This window comes from Artibeus jamaicensis, unplaced genomic scaffold (genome assembly GCF_021234435.1).
Source record: "Artibeus jamaicensis isolate MK-2021 breed Jamaican fruit bat unplaced genomic scaffold, CSHL_Jam_final contig_60, whole genome shotgun sequence".
Taxonomy (NCBI): Eukaryota; Metazoa; Chordata; class Mammalia; order Chiroptera; family Phyllostomidae; genus Artibeus; species Artibeus jamaicensis.
Window position 1 is genome coordinate 682,970 of NW_026521900.1, and position 16,718 is coordinate 699,687.

At 38.6% G+C, this 16,718-nt stretch overlaps 1 protein-coding gene across 2 annotated transcripts in view; it reads right to left on the reverse strand.

Moving 5' to 3' along the window:
* Nucleotides 1-16,718, reverse strand: part of SRPX (sushi repeat containing protein X-linked) — an 87,360-nt gene that overhangs the window by 38,884 nt on the left and 31,758 nt on the right. The window contains exon 2 of one of the 2 annotated variants that reach the window (XM_053670623.1): nt 3,447-3,506. The exons of the other annotated variant lie outside the window; for it this stretch is intronic. Coding sequence (XP_053526598.1) covers nt 3,447-3,506 — 60 coding nt within the window. The remainder of the gene's footprint in view (nt 1-3,446; nt 3,507-16,718) is intronic. 2 annotated transcript variants of the gene reach the window in all.

A 16,718-nucleotide genomic window follows, 5' to 3' on the forward strand; every position in this document is an offset into this window, starting at 1 on the left:
CAAATAGGTAAGAGTGTGACATCCTTCCAAGATGACATAGTTCCAAGATATTTTAATTTTGATCTCATAGTTATCCAGAGCACAGTTAGGATGACACTAATAAATCAGAACTTCTTCCTGTGCCTTTATAAGCTGTTCGCTGAGAACCATAAAATTATTAGGGCAAGACTAGCTCCTCAGTGGAGAAGTTCCCTCAGTGGGCACTACATGCACTACATGATCAATGGGGCTAGTGAGGAGTTCCCTCAAGCCTGCCAGGCTCTCTCTCCACCCCAGTACCTGAGCTGTCAGTGAGTGAGCTTCATGTGCCATCATGTGGCCAGGAAAGAGGGCACATCCTGCTAGACTTTTCCAGGAATTCTCTTCTGAGGATGTTTCTAAGTGCTTCTCAGCCATGACCAGGCATGGTGCATAGACTGCTTTGTTAGCTTTGTGCTGTCATGTTTCATGATTTAATGTTTTGCAGTCAGTCTCAAGCGGGTCCTAAAGTCAGGACTCAAGAGTATACCCTGGACATTCTGGATAAAAGCATTGTCCTGAGTGCTTAGTGTACAGCTGATTAAATTTAATCATGTGGATACAGACTTGCAGGAGCTGACACCTAGCCTACAGACTGCCCTTGAACATATCTACCTTCCTCTAAAGTTTACATATGTAGTCTATGTGCTAACTTTTTTAAAAGAGAAAAATCTGGACCTTGAAATGAAGTACAAAACAGCACATGTATCTCCATTATTTTCTTCTACATATAAAATAATTCTTGAATCACTTCAAATGTTTTAGTACTTTCTCTGGTAATGGCCCCAGGTAGACCATGAAACTAGGTTTCAAGTTCACAGGTAAATGGGAAGCCCTTGGGGTATGCTTGCTTAGCACTGCCCAGCTGTGGATATGTTTTCTACAATGAAAAGTCCTTAAGATAAATTCTGGAAAAATCCACAGATGGCTACGACTCAAACAAAACTGAGATTTGGAAACTACTGGCTTCTGTGACTAATAGAAGTGAGGTCTCTTTCTCTCTCTCCCCTTTTCTTTTCTAACTGTAATAGAAAAGATCACCTACAAGGACATCCCCCAAATGCATTTGGTGTTTTTCATCTCAAAGAAGCACTTTAGATAGTTTGTCAGAGGACTTAAATGATGTCACATCTTAAAAATTACCTGTTAGTTTACCTCATTATCTTTACCATCTTCCCCTCTTCTAACTTCCCCACTGCCTTTGTCTTTACTTGCTTTGTCTGCTCTGTTCTCTTTCTAGATTGCAGTGTTTCCATGCTTCCCCATCTCTACTCTTATTTTCTTGCTAGTTGGCTCCCCTTAACTGCCTCTTTTCCCACCATCTCACAGGCCAAACTGTGGAATCCTTGGCTGAGAACTGAGTTCCTGGGAGATAAAATAAAATCTCCATTGGAGGTGGGGAAGAGTACTGTGGTGGGAGTGAATATGAGAAATCCAGAGGGAGATGGTGAAAATGTAATGAGCTTGTACAGATACAATATTGGGCAGAGTCAAGAGGCCTAGGCACACTTCCTAAATCTATCATCTTCTAGTAACCCTGAAAGATTAACTAAAATTTCCAGGCAACCAGATTTCTTATCTTCAACAGATTGAGTGAATTGAACTCTTTTCAAAGTCCCATCCAGCTTTTACATTGTATGATTCAAATCCTGTCTTACTTATCTCTGATCCGATACCCATCTCACACCCATTCCTACCACCTTATTCCTTCTTATGACAACTTTGAGTAGTCTTGTAACCCTTCCAGCTGAAGGCAAATCTTTTTTGTATTCTGGGTCCTGATCACAATTTTACTGATATATAAACTGGAAAGATGTCCAATTCTCTACTTGTTTTTCACTCAAATGTTGATAGCTGTCACATCTAGCTTATGGACTTTGGCATGAGTTTAGGAGGGACACAGTTTAAAATATTGTATTTATTTATTTATTTTACAGAGGGCTAGGGAGGGAGAGAAACATGAATGTGTGAGAGAAACATCGATCAATTGGCCCTCGCACGCCCTCAACTGGGGAACTGGCCTGCAGTCACAACCCTGACTGAGAATTGAACCAGCGACCTTTAGGTTCCCGGGCCAGTGCTCAGACCACTGAGCCACACCAGCCAGGGCCAATTTTAAAGTAAACTAGTATGAGGCAGGATACCTGAAGTTGTTAGCACACTTCCTGGTTGTCTTTTCCACAAATGTACCCATGACAAATATTTAAGGCTAGCAGGTACATTAAAGAATGACCTGGGTATACATATATCATGAATTCACATATTTTGATACAACGTGCAATTAGCAGATTTGGCCCCATATTCTGAGTTTTCAAATCCTAGTAGTGCTGGCTGTACATCCAAAACCTGTACTGTTGTCAACATGTGGAGAAGAATCTTGTTTTCATTTATTCTCAAAAATTTCTTTTGGATTACTTTCCAAGACCAGTCTTTGATATATATTTTGATAGTTTGTCAGCCCTGCAGTGACAGTAATTAAAATGTCAATGAGTGACTTGAATTTGAAGCAATACAAGCACCATGAGTTAAAGTGAATTAGCAAAACATTTAATGTAGAGGTTCAAAGAAAGGAAGCTGCTTCAATTAAGATGTGGTTAATTTAGGGAGAAATCTAGATCAATTATTCAGAGAAGATGTTTTCATTTTTATGGGCCAATGTGGCAAGCATTCCAATTAAGTGAAATGCCTGAGGTAAGCAGTGCCAGTGCCATGACTAATGAGGAAGAACTAGCAAAATTCTAGACACTGAACTAAAACACCTGGATTTCAAACCCAGTAGAAAATAGAAATACTTGTGGGCATACTTACCTGAACCTGCATAGAAGGTTCTTGATTAGGCTTTTTATACTTGGGTGGATTGCTGGAAATGTGTAGAGATGGAGTTCTTTATCATTAGATTAAAGTTTCATGGGGCAACAGACTTTACTCATCATTTTAGGAGTCAAGAAGGACTCAGAAAGAGCATGATGAAATGAGCTTATGAAAATCAAGTTTTCTCAGTCCCCATTCATCTCAGTACATTAGTAGCACTGGGCCCAGATTTGACCTTGGATGGTTTACTCTGGATGATTCTGGCTGTAATGTATGAATCAGGCAGAACTCATAGCTTGATTTTCACTTTCATCAGCTAGAGCTTGGCTTTGCTGAAGTAATGACAGTAAGGAAACTTATGAGAATAAAATGACCACTAGGATGCTGAAGGTCAGCACTTCAGAGATTTCCAAATGCTTTTTGTTTGCTTTCTTTAGTTTTCCTTTATTTTTGAAATGGGATAATACGCATATTAATTTTAAATATATTGTTTTGGAAAGGTAATTAGAACTTAGTTACATTGTTTGGTCACTTTATTATAATCTGCTCTGCATGGCAAAAAGGAAAGTTATCCTGGCATCAGCAGGTCCTCATTAGCATATAAGCAAAGCATTCACCTTTATATCTAGGGTGTGAGTACCCGACTTCATCATCTTCTAGCGGTGATTCTCCAGATCCTACAATAAAAAAGAACAGAAACTGCAGCAAGAAAAGCCACATGATATGGACGAGTATTTTGAAGCACTGCTTTGGCACAGTCCATGCAAGAAGGGCTATTAGAACGCAGAGCCAAGAGTAAAAGCTTCTATGGCCATTCATGAAAGGACAGGGGACCTCTCAGAGTGAACCTGGCTGGGTTGGGATAACCAGAGCCAATCAAAATGAGCCTCAAACTGTTTGGGAATCACCACATGCCAAATGAAATTCTGGACTCGGCAAATTCACTCTGAGAAGGTGCCAATGTATATGAATCTCATGCCAGGGGAGACACAGTGAAAGGTGTGTGACTCAGACACAGCCCACAGTTTCCCCAGCAGTCAAAGAACACCCAGCAGAACTGCGTGTTTATGGTACCTGAAAATCTGTCCATCTTGTGAAGTGAATTTGAGTGAACCATAAGGAGGCAAATCAAATGTCTTAGTGACAAAAGAAATACAAAGCTGCTTTGGTATATTTGTAGGAAATGAAGACCAAAATCAACCACCTAGATGTTTATTCAAAACCTCTCATCAAAGCATGGCTAAAGTAAAATTTCTTGATGACTCTTGCAACCCTTGAAAACCACAGACACAGTAAGAAAGTCTGTATTTAATTTTAAATTTTAAATTCATTTGGAAGTTAGAACCGAATCATTTAAAAAATATTTAGAATCTAAAGAACTTGAGACACATGGACATAAACTAAAGGGGGGATGGTAGGAGAAGGTGAAGGGGAATGAAGGGAGGGAAATAGGACAACTGTAATGGCATAATCAATAAAATATATTTAAAATAAATAAATAAATAAATAAATAAAATAACCTGTAAAACTGCCTAAAATAAATAAATAAATATTGAATTCCGGTAAATGGTAGATCCTTAATCTTTTAAATGATATCGGGACCCACACTTCAAAATAGTAATTGTAAGTCTAAAGATCTTTCCTTCTAGACTTTCTAATCTGATACTGACTATTGAGTTGGCACCATCATGGCCACACATTTACCTACAGGGACCTACAACCCTAACAGACAGAGACACTTTCTATTATGAGGTTATTCAAATCCCCATACAGGATAAGTGATTAAGTAATGGTCCCTGTTCCACTTGTATTCTGGATGATAGATAGTGAGTGTGGAAATTGAAAGTGGGGAGTTGATGAAGGCTGGGCTGTGCCCATTTGGAAAAGACCCCAGTTATATGTTCTGCTTTGCCCCAGGTTTCTTCACCTGGTTTCTGGCTATTCAGACAGGTACAAGATTACACAAACTTTTCATTATTCCATATCAAAAAGTAAACATGAAAACCTGTCTTTAGGAAAGCAATCTAGCAACATGAATCAAAAGCTTATGTTCGAACCCCTTGATCCAGTCATTCCACTTCTGGAAATCTATCCCAAGGAAATTATATTAAATATAGAAAAAATTTTACACACAAAGATTTCTTTGCAATGTCACTTATAATAGCAAAAGACTATAATATGGCCAATGTTATGGTTAAATAAACCATAGTGCATTCATTGGATATAATAAAATGTAACCATGATTAAAAAGTATGTTTATAAAAATAATAGTGTGGAAAAAAGCTTTCCACACTATAACATTAAGTGAAAATGTACTGTAACAAAGTTATATAAATGGTGTGATTTATAACAATTTAAAGCAATCGAATTCAAGATAAACAATGCATAGAAAAAAGTTTATGATAATTGGATGTTTTTCTGCTTCCTTCTCTTCTAAATTTTCTACTACAAATGTATTACTTTCATAATGGAAAATAAATTTTATTATGCATATTACTCAAAGAAGCTTAGTTTCCAAAATACATTTTGAATATATTAGAAATATTGAAGATTCTACTGCCTCTCCCCTTCCACCCTGCCCCATTTCTCTCCATAACCAGAGTTTAACTGGAATTCCACTAATGATTCTTGGATTCTCCAACTCCATATGTCACATTTGTAAGTATCAGGAGATCTGTCTCATATTAAGAATATTTTTCTCTTCCCCCAGGTCATCCTGGCCTCCATATAATCTTCCTAGGCAGTAACAAACTCTGCCCTTATTACTGGCTCTAAGCAAAGAAGACAATCATCACAGGTTAAATTCTCTAGGAACTAGCTTCTAAGGTGGAGTTCAGTGCACAGGAATCAACACCTATGAAAGGGAGAAGATGGAAGAAGGTCTGGGCAGACGGAAGTGCTGAGATCTGGTTTCAGCCCAATGACAGCCTCTCATGTTGGGCAGAAATGACTGGACCTTTATACCTCCGCATCAATCAGCCATTTGATATGGCCCATCTTGGGAAGGACATAAACTTGGGCTAAACACTCCTAACAGCTGAGGAGACCTCTGAAGGGGCTGATAGCTGACTGCCTGCAGTTGAGCCAACCAGTTTTTCCTTAAATGAAGATCTAGTCAGTGTATCTCTATGACCATCAGGACAACACTCACACTTTCAGAAATAATTTGAGATGAATATGCTCATCAGAGGGGTCCCTCCATACAGAAGGGAAGGGACTGAGACCTACTGAAGAGATGGGGGCACCTGAGGTGAACAGCCCGACTTTACTGGTACATCAGCATTCTAAGATGCATTTGTCACATATTGTTTATTATAGTGAAAATTAAAGTCTGACAATAGAGCAATGAACAAACAAATTACCTTATATCAACAAGCTATTTTATAGTCACTAATCAAGTTTGGAATGGGAAATGCATGTGAAACACAGCTAATCAAAAAAGGAGATACTGTAAACTATATACATGATGAAGCATGTGAATATGTACATATATGTACACATATATATACTTACACATATGTCAAATTTGGAATATGGTGAGATTACTGATACCTGCATTAGAAGCTATTGGGTAAGGATGAATGCCTGAAGCTATAGCAGCCATTTTGCAACCATGAGGTAAGATGTCTCAAGATTAAAGATTTTCAGCTGAAGATGGTACAGTGGAAGGATAAAAAGAATCTGAGGTCCATGATGACCTTATTGGGATAATAAATCAGCCTGAGACATCTTACCTCCATACTTCTTTTTAGATCAACAAATAATGCCCTTTCAACTGAAGCCACTGTAAGTAGTTGGTTACTGAAAGCTGAATCCATCTAAACTGGTTAAAAAAATGAGTGGAAAAGTTGCTGCCTACTACTGATAGGAGATAAAAGTAAAAAAAAAATAGATATCGTCCACTCCCCTCCAAATTTCCAGTTTATATTAAGCCTAAACTCATACATCAACTTCTATAAAAAATGATGACCAGTCTACAAAATGGACAACCTGAAAGATACAATAATATCAAAGCTTGGCAAATTATTTTTAAGAGATTATACTTACTAAAGCTTGCTAGAGCAGCAAAGGGGAAATATATAAATATATATTGAAGAAAGATTTTCCACATGGCGAAAGAAAGAAATAGAGAAAGAAAAGAAGAAGGAAGGAAGGAAAGGAAGGGAGAGAGAAAGAAAAGAGAAAGAGGTGAGGGGGGAGGTTTCCTAACAAAGTCTTCTTTGTTTACAAGACCATCCCTTTAGAATTCTGGTTAACTGAGATTTTATTATGACAACTGTAATCAGTGCTCATATGGTTTGGATTACCACATTTTGGAAAGAATGCTTCAGTGCTTCTTCCACACAATACAAATTCCATGTTGGCTCAGAAATTAAAAACTCAGTGCCATGTAGGATGCTGTCCCTCAACCACACCTGGAGCCAATTCCATTTATAATTCTGCTCTCCTTACAGAAATTTCATCAAATGCATCAGATTTTCAAAGAAAGAGCCATTTATTTTCCCCAAAATTTCAAAAAAGGATTTTCTTGGCCTGCTGAATCCTACCTACCCTTTCATTCTGACTGTCCAGGTAGATAACAACATTGACACCAAACTCCCTCACTAGAAATATCTATTAAATGCATTAGAATTACATTAGGAATTGTAATTTTTAGAAAGCTACTAGAGTGCTCCTTCCATCACCCTAAACTTTTCTCACTGTAAGGTGTGGCAGGGGTAGGGTGCAGAGCATTTGACAGTAATGGAAAACACTGCCTATTTGCTAAAACTATATGTTTCTTTATTGACTGTGATACATTATCCAAATGTACAATTTTCTGGTTCTGTGTTATATTTTTAGCTCAAAGGTTTGGGTTTATTTTTGTTATTATGAAGACAGCTCTGCATTCTTAATGTTTTCTCAGATATTTTTGCTTTTCTCCATCATCATTATTCTGAATATAATTTTATTATTATTACAAGACATATTTAGTCTTGGCTGGTGTTGCTCAGTGGATTGAGCACCAGACTGTAAACCAAAAAGTCACTGGTTTGATTCCCAGTTAGGGCACATGCCTGGATTGTGGGCCAGGTCCCTAGTTAGGAGTGTGGGAAAGGCAACCACACACTGATGTTTCTCTCCTTCTCTTTCTCCCTCCGTTCCCCTCTCTCTAAAAGTAAATACATAAAATCTTTTTTTAAAAGAAGTCATATTTAATAGTAAACAGCAGCATCAACTTTATATTACAAGTCCAGGGGAAAATAAAATTCACTTTGCAGTGGAGATTCTTAACCCAAGTCCCTGATCTCCTAGAAGGGATGTCCAACCTTTTGGCATGTCTGGGCCACATTGGAAGAAGAGTTTTCTTGGGCCACACATTAAATACATTGTGACATGTAATGACAAAAAAAAAGTATCTTGTAATGTTTTAAGAAAATTTGTGATTTTTGTGTTTGGCCACATTCATAGCCATCCTGGGCTGCATGCAGCCCCCAGGCACAGGTTGGACACCCTTGTTGGAGGATCAATGGAAGGGCTTTAGAGAGTCCATATACCCCTTGTAATTGGACATGCCTTTTAGTACATAAATATATTTCCCTGTGAAAAAAGCGGCTAACTTTCAGTAGATTTCAATAAGGGTGTGCAACCTAAAAGAATATGTAGTGAAGAAGTATGTGGTACCTGCTTGATATTTGACTTTTTTATTTCCTTTTTTTTATTATTAGAGAGAGGGGAAGGGAAGGAGAAGGAGAGGGAGAGAAACATCAATGCATGGTTGCCTCTCATATGGCCTCCACTGGGGACTGGGCCCGCAACCCAGGCACATGCCCTGACTGGGAATCGAACTGTGACCCCTTGCTTCACAGCCCGCACTCAATCCACTGAGCTACACCAGCCAGGGCTGATATTTGACTTTTTAATATGAGAGAGACAAGTATATTTACAACAAGGATAAATGCTTATCCTTTTATTGGATCTTCTTGGCTTTTTCTAGATTATTGCTGTCCAATAGAACTTGATGCAATGATGGACATTCTCTATATCTGTGCTGTCCAATAGAGTAACCACTAACCATATGTAATAATTAAGCATGTGAAATATAGCTAGTGAAACTACAGAACAAAATACCTTTATTTTAGATAATTTTAATTAAATTAAATTTAAATAGCCATATGTGGCTAGTTAGCTACTATACTAGACAGCATAGGTCTAGATTTAAATTTAAAATATTCTATGAAGTCAATCATGTGTCTAAATTGCTCAGTGGTGAGAACCATGTCTAGTTTGCTTTGTATACCTAGCATATGATTCAGAATTGGTAGTCAATAAATGTTGGAAGAAAAGAAAAGAGGGAGTTCTGGCTAAGATGGAGGCATATATAGATATGCTTGACCTCTTTGCGCAACCAAAAGAAGGAAACAACCAATTTAAAAACAAAAAACAACCAGAAGTGCCAGAAAAATAGAACTGTATGGAGATCTGATAACCAAGGATTTAAAGAAGAAACATTCATCCAGATGAGTTGGAGGGACAGAGACAGGTAGCCGGGGCAGAGAGGACACACAGCAACGCAGTGGCTGGTGGACCAGGTGGGCAAGGTGGCCACTGGTGGACCAGGCAGTCCCATATTTGCATGCCAATAAACTGGGAGGAACAAATGGGGAGCAAGACAGACTGCTTAACCCTGGGTTCCAGCGTGGGGAAAGTAACACCTCAGAACCCCTAGCTGTAAAAACCCATGACACTTGTGGCAGCAGGAGAAACTGACAGTCTTTTGAAAGGGGGCCAAGAGTCAAGCAAGTGGCATTGGTCCCTCTCTGACCCCTCTTCCACAAAGAGTGCCACGATGCAGTGACCTGGGTTGCTCTGCCCTGTTAAATACCTAAGGCTCCACCCCTTACAATGTAACAGATGTGTTGAGACAAAGAAATATGTCCCAAATGAAAGAAGAGATCAAACCTCCAGAAAAAGAAACTAAGCAGTGAGGAGATACCCAACCTATCAGATGCAGACTTCAAAACACTGGTAATAAAGATGCTCACAGAAATGATTGAGTGTGGTTGCAAAATAAACAAAGAAGTGAAGGCTATGCAAAGTGAAATAAAGAAAAATATACAGGGAACCAATAGTGAAGGGAAGGGAACTGGGACTCAAATCAACAATTTGGAACAAAAGGAAGAAATAAACATTCAACTGGAATCAAATGAAGAAAAAAGAATTTAAAAAAATGAGGAGACGCTTAGGAACCCCTGGGACAACTATAAACATTCCAACATCTGAATCATAGGTGTTCCAGAAGGAGAACAGGAAGATCAAGAAATTGAAATCTTATTTAAAAAAATAATGAAAGAAAATTTCCCCAAGCTGGTAAAGGAAATAGATATACAAGTCTAGGAAGCTCAGAGAATCCCAAGCAAGTTGGACCCAAAGAAAAACACACCAAGACACATCATAATTAAATTGACAAAGATTAAAGAAAAGCAGAGAATCTGAAAAGCAGCAAGAGAAAAGGAAACAGTTACCTACAAAGGTGTTCCCATAGGACTGGCAGCTGATTTCTCAAAAGAAACCTTACAGGCAAGAAGGGGCTGGAAAGAAGTATTCCAAGTCATGAAATGCAAGGACCTACATCCAAGATGACTCTATCCAGCAATGCTATCATTTAGAATGGAAGGGCAGATAAAGTCATTCCCAGAAAAGGTGAAATTAAAGGAGTTCATCATCACCAAGCCCTTATTATATGAAATGTTAAAGGGGCTTATCTAAGAAAAAGAAGATCAAAACTATGAACAGTAAAATGACAACAAACTCACAACTTTAAACAACTGAACCGGGGACTTCCGCCAAGATGGAGGCATAGGTGGAAGCACAGCGCCTTCTCACACAACCAACTTTAAAAACAACAAAGTTTTAGCAACAAAAACGCAGCCAAACCACAGAAAATTGAACTACACGGAAGTCTGACAACAACAAACCCTTCAGCCAAACTGGTAAGAGGGGCAGAGCCAGCAACAGAGCAGGGTCGGGCAGGGAAGACCCACTGGACCAACCCGGGCACGCGACCCAGGTGCGCCAGAAGCTGTGGGCAGATCCCAGGTGTGGAGAAGCAGGCAGACCCACTGAGGGCGCAAGGTAGTGGACCCACTGAGGGCTGATCGTGGTCACACATTAGCACACAGATAAACCGGTGAAGGAGCTAGCAGTGAGATGGACCGTGCAGGCCCCAGCAGCAGAAAGTGGCAGAGGGGACCGCCATTGTCCCTCTCTGACCAAACCCCCACATACAGCATCATAAACCAGTGATCTGGGTGGCCCCACCCTGGTGAACAACTAAGGAGTTCCTCTCCTAATTCATAACAGGCATGAACAGATAAAAACATGGCTCAAGAACAACTCAGAGCCCCAGAGCCAATAACTCTAAGTGACGAAGAAATAGCAAAACTTTCAGATGCACAGTTCAAAACACTGGTGATCAGGATGCTCACAGAACTAGTTGATTTTAGCCACAAATTAGAGGAACATATAAAAGTTAAACTAATTGAAATGAATGGAAATACACAGGAAACCAATAGTAATGGAAAGGAAACTGGGATTCAAATCAAAGGAGTGGGCCAGAAGGAGGAAAAAAATGACCAAACAGAAAAGGATGAAGAAACAAGAGTTCAAAAAAATGAGGAGAGGCTTAGGAACCTTCAGGACATCTTTAGACATTTCAACATCCAAATTATAGGGGTACCAGAAGGGGAAGAGGAACAGTCATGACTGGAAAACTTATTTGAACAAATAATAAAGGAGAATTTCCTCAATATGGCAAATGAAATAGACTTCCAGGACATCCAGGAAGCTCAGAGAGTCCCAAAGAAGTTGGACCCAAGAAAGGAACACACCGAGGCATGTCACCATTACATTAGCCAAGATTAAAATGAAGGAGAGAATCCTAGAAGCAGCAAGAGCTAAGGGGACAGTCACCTACAAAGGAGTTCCCATCAAACTGTCAGCGGATTTCTCAAAAGAGACCTTACAGGCAAGAAGGGGCTGGAAAGAAGTATTCCAAGTCATGAAAACCAAAGACCTACAACCAAGATTACTCTATCCAGCAAAGTTTTCATTTAGAATGGAAGGACAGATAAAGTGCTTCTCAGATAAGATCAAATTCAAGGAGTTCATCATCACCAAGCCCTTATTATATGAAATGTTAAAGGGACTTACCTAAGAAAAAAGGTAAAAAAGATTAACAGTGAAAGGACAGCAAACTCACAGTTATTAAGAACCACACCTAAAACAAAAGAAAACTAAGAGGACAGCTAGATCAGGAGCAGAACCATAGAAATGAAGATCACATGGAGGGTTAGCAACAGGGGAGTGGGAGAAGGAGAAGGGGGGAGAAGGTACAGAACATAAGTAGCATAGATGGTAGGTAGAAAATAAATGGGGGACAAGAATAGTATGGGAAATATTGAATCTAAAGAACTTGAGACACATGGTCATAAACCAAAGGGGGGGGAATGGTGGGGGAGGGGGTGTGCAGGGTGGAGGGGAAACAAGGGGGAAATAGAACAACTGTAATGGCATAATTAATAAAATATATTTAAAAAACAACTGAACCATTAAAAATACAAAAGAAAAAACAAACTAAGCAAACAACTAGAACAGAAACAGAATGATAGAAATGGAGATCACATGGATGGTTATTAGCAGGAAGAGGGAGGAGGAGAATGGGGGGAAAAGTACAGAGATTAAGAAGCATAAATGGTAGGTACAAAATAGACAAGGGTAGGTTAAGAATAGTATAGGAAATGGAGAAACCAAAGAAGTTATATGCACAACCCTTGGACATGAACTGAGGGAGTGAGGAATGCTGGAGAGAATGGGGGTTCTGTGCAGAGGGGGATAAAGGGGGAAAATAATAAAAAAGAATCTGGTTAAGTTTGTATTTTTTAATTTTTATTAACTTTTACAGAGAGGAAGGGAGAGAGAAAAAAACATTGATGTGAGAGAGAAACGTCTATCACTTGTTTTCTATATTTGCCCCAACCAGGTACTGAATCTACAACCCAAGAATGTGCCTCAACTGGGAGTTGAACCCACAGCCTTTTGGTCTATGACAATCCCACCAAGCCACATCAGCCAGGGCTTAAATTTATTATGATGCATAAATCATGAGTCCTTATGTTCATACATCTGAAATGGTTTTACCCTACTCAGATAGCTTCAGCATATAAATTTGAACTATGACAATACTGGAAAGAGTTGGATGTTTAGAAAAAAGTATTTTGCACTACCGGAAGCCCCAGGGCATTTATTTGTGGGTGCCAGATGATTTACTCCTAGCAAATGGTATGCCAAAGGGGTTACATCACAGCTTCAGTAAAGTAAAAAGTACATTTGAATGGCTTCTGAACAAAGATCAAATCCAGGCACTGCCAGAAAGACACAATCTAAAGATGCAGCCAAGGATATGACCATTAAATCCTCTGTTAAATCAAGGTGGTGCCCTTTAGTACCTTCAGTCACACAAAAGTTTCTAAGGATGTCTTATAGATCCTCTCTATTAAACAACAGAGAAAAGTTTATGTCTATGAGATGTGTGAGTATGGCTTTTGTCTAAAGGAGTGAAGCCCATGAAGATTCATAGAAGACCCACAAACTTTGTAATGAGTTAGAATATGCAAAATATCACCAGTGTGTCTAAGAGTGACAGAGACGTCTGACCTAGAATTCTACTCTCAGAAGCAGACTCAGAACTGCTTAGCTGTTACTGCTTAACTGTTAAATAGGTGTTACCTTTCATGAAAATTCTGTAGGATTTATGTTCCTGTAACTGTAGGCTTGCTCAGCTTTTTTTTTCTTCTCTCCCTTACATATAGGTTTCCCCTGAAAGCATTCCTTCAAATCACAGGCTCTGCTTCTAAAGAACCAAGACAGCTACTGAATCTCCCTAAAACTCAAATACTCCAATAAGCCATGTCTCATAGGGTTGCTATAAAAGATAAATGGCATTTTGTATCTATGGATAAGAAAGTATGACCCACATATGCTGCCTACAAGAGACCCACCTCAGGACAAAAGACCATCACAGACTAAAAGTGAAAGGATGGAAACAAATTTTCCAAGCAAATGGACAAGAAAAAAAAGCTGGGGTAGCAATTCTCATATCAGACAAAATAGACTTCAAAAAAGAGCCATAAAGAGTGACCCAGAAGGTCACTTCATAATACTCAAGGGAAGAATCCACCAAGAACACATTAACATTGTAAACATATATGCACCAAACATAGGGGCACCCAAATATATCAAGAAAATCTTAGAGGACCTCAAGAAAGATATTGACAGCAACACAATTATAGTGGGGGATTTTAACACCCCACTATCAAAAATGGACAGATCTTCCAAACAAAATATCAACAAAGACATTGTGGCATTAAACAACACCCTTGATGAAATGGACCTAACTGATATATACAGAGCTCTTCACCCCAAAGAAGCTAAATACACATTCTTTTCAAATGCACATGGAACATTCTCAAAGATAGACCACATGATAGGGCACAAAACAAGCCTCAAAAAATTCAAGAATATTGAAATCATACCAAGCATTTTCTCTGACCATAAGGGACTGAAACTGGAAACCAACACCAAAAGAAAAAACCCAAAACACCCAAAATCATGGAGACTGAACGGTATGCTATTAAACAATGAATGGGTCAAGAATGAAATTAGGGAAGAAATCAAAATATTTCTGGAAACAAATGAAAATGATCTCACAACGACCCAAAACTTATGGGATACAGCCAAGGCAGTCCTGAGAGGGAAGTTTATAGCAATACAGGCCTACCTAAAAAAAACAGAAACATTTCAAACAAATGACCTTACTCTACGCCTGCAAGAACTCGAGGAACAACAACAAAAACAGCCCAAAGCAAGTAGAAGGAAGGAAATAACTAAGATCAGAGCAGAACTATATGACATAGAGACTAAAAGTACAATTCTAAAGATCAATGAATCCAGGAGTTGGTTCTTTGAAAAAATAAACAAAATATACAAGCCTTTAAGTAGGCTCATCAAGAAAAGAAGGGAACGGACACAAATAAACACAATCAGAAATGAAAGAGGAGAGATTACAACTGATACCACAGAAATAGAAAGGATTGTAAGAAATTACTATGAAGAACTGTATGCCAAGAAATTTGAGAACCTAGGGGAAATGGACACATTTCTAGAAAAATATAATCTCCCAAAACTCAATGAAAAAGAAGTAGAATACCTGAATAGACCAATAACAGCAAAAGAAATTGAAGCAGTAATCAAAAAACTCCCATCACACAAAAGCCCCAGACCAGATGGATTCACAGGAGAATTCTACAAAGCATTTAAGGAAGAGCTAACCCCCATTCTTCACAGACTATTCCAAAAAATCCAAAAGGATGGAAAACTCCCAAACTCCTTTTATGAAGCCAGCATCATCCTAATTCCAAAACCAGATAGAGATACAACAAAGAAAGAAAACTTCAGGCCAATATCGCTGATAAACATAGACACTAAAATCCTCAACAAAATATTGGCAAATTGCATCCAACAATATATCCAAAAGATTATACACCATGACCAAGTGGGATTCATCCCAGGGATGCAAGGATGGTTCAACATTCGCAAAACAGTACATGTAATTCATCACATAAACAAAAGCAAAGACAAAAACCACATGATCATATCAATAGATGCAGAAAAAGCTTTTGATAAGGTACAACACCCATTTATGATAAAAACAACTCAGCAAAATGGGAATAGAGGGAACATTCCTCAATATAATAAAGGCCATTTATGAGAGACCTACAGCCAATATAATACTCAATGGGAAAAAACTAAAAGCTTTTCCACTAAGATCGGGAACAAGACAAGGATGTCCACTTTCACCACTTCTATTCAATATAGTATTAGAAGTTTTGGCCACAGCGATCAGGCAGGAAAAGGAAATAAAAGGCATACAAATAGGAAAGGAGGAAACAAAACTGTCACTGTTTGCAGATGACATAATAGTGTACATGAAAAATCCTATAGACTCTACCCAAAAACTGCTCAAACTAATTAATGAATTTGGCAAAACAGCAGGATACAAAGTCAATATCCAGAAATCAAAGGCATTTTTGTATACCAACAATGAATCAGCAGAAGAAGAAATCAAGGAAAAAAATCCCATTCGATATAGCAAAAAGAAAAATAAAATATCTGGGAATAAACCTAACCAAAGAGGTAAAAGACCTGTATGCAGAAAACTACACAGCACTGAAGAAAGAAATCAGGGAAGACACAAACAAATGGAAACATATACCGTGTTCATGGATTGGAAGAATTAACATCATCAAAATGTCCATACTACCCAAAGCAATATACAGATTCAATGCAATACCTATTAAAGTACCAATGGCGTATTTCACAGACATAGAACAAACACTTCAAAAATTTATATGGAGTCATAAACGAGCCCGAATAGCAGCTGCTCTTTTGAGAAAGAAGAACAAAGTAGGGGGGATCACAATACCTGATATCAAACTGTATTACAAAGCCACTGTAATCAAAACAGCCTGGTACTGGCATAAAAACAGGCACGTAGACCAATGGAACCGAACAGAGAGCCCAGAAATCAACCCAACCCTCTACAGTCAATTAATATTCGACAAAGGGGGCAGTAACATAAAATGGAGTAAAGACAGCCTCTTCAGCAAATGGTGTTGGCAGAACTGGACAGCTACGTGCAAAAAAATGAAACTTGAGCACCAACTTACACCATGCACCAAAATAAATTCAAGGTGGATAAAAGACTTAAATATAAGCCATGACACCATTAAAGTCCTAGAGGAGAACGTCGGCAAGAAAATCTCAGATATTCCACGCAGCAACATTTTTCG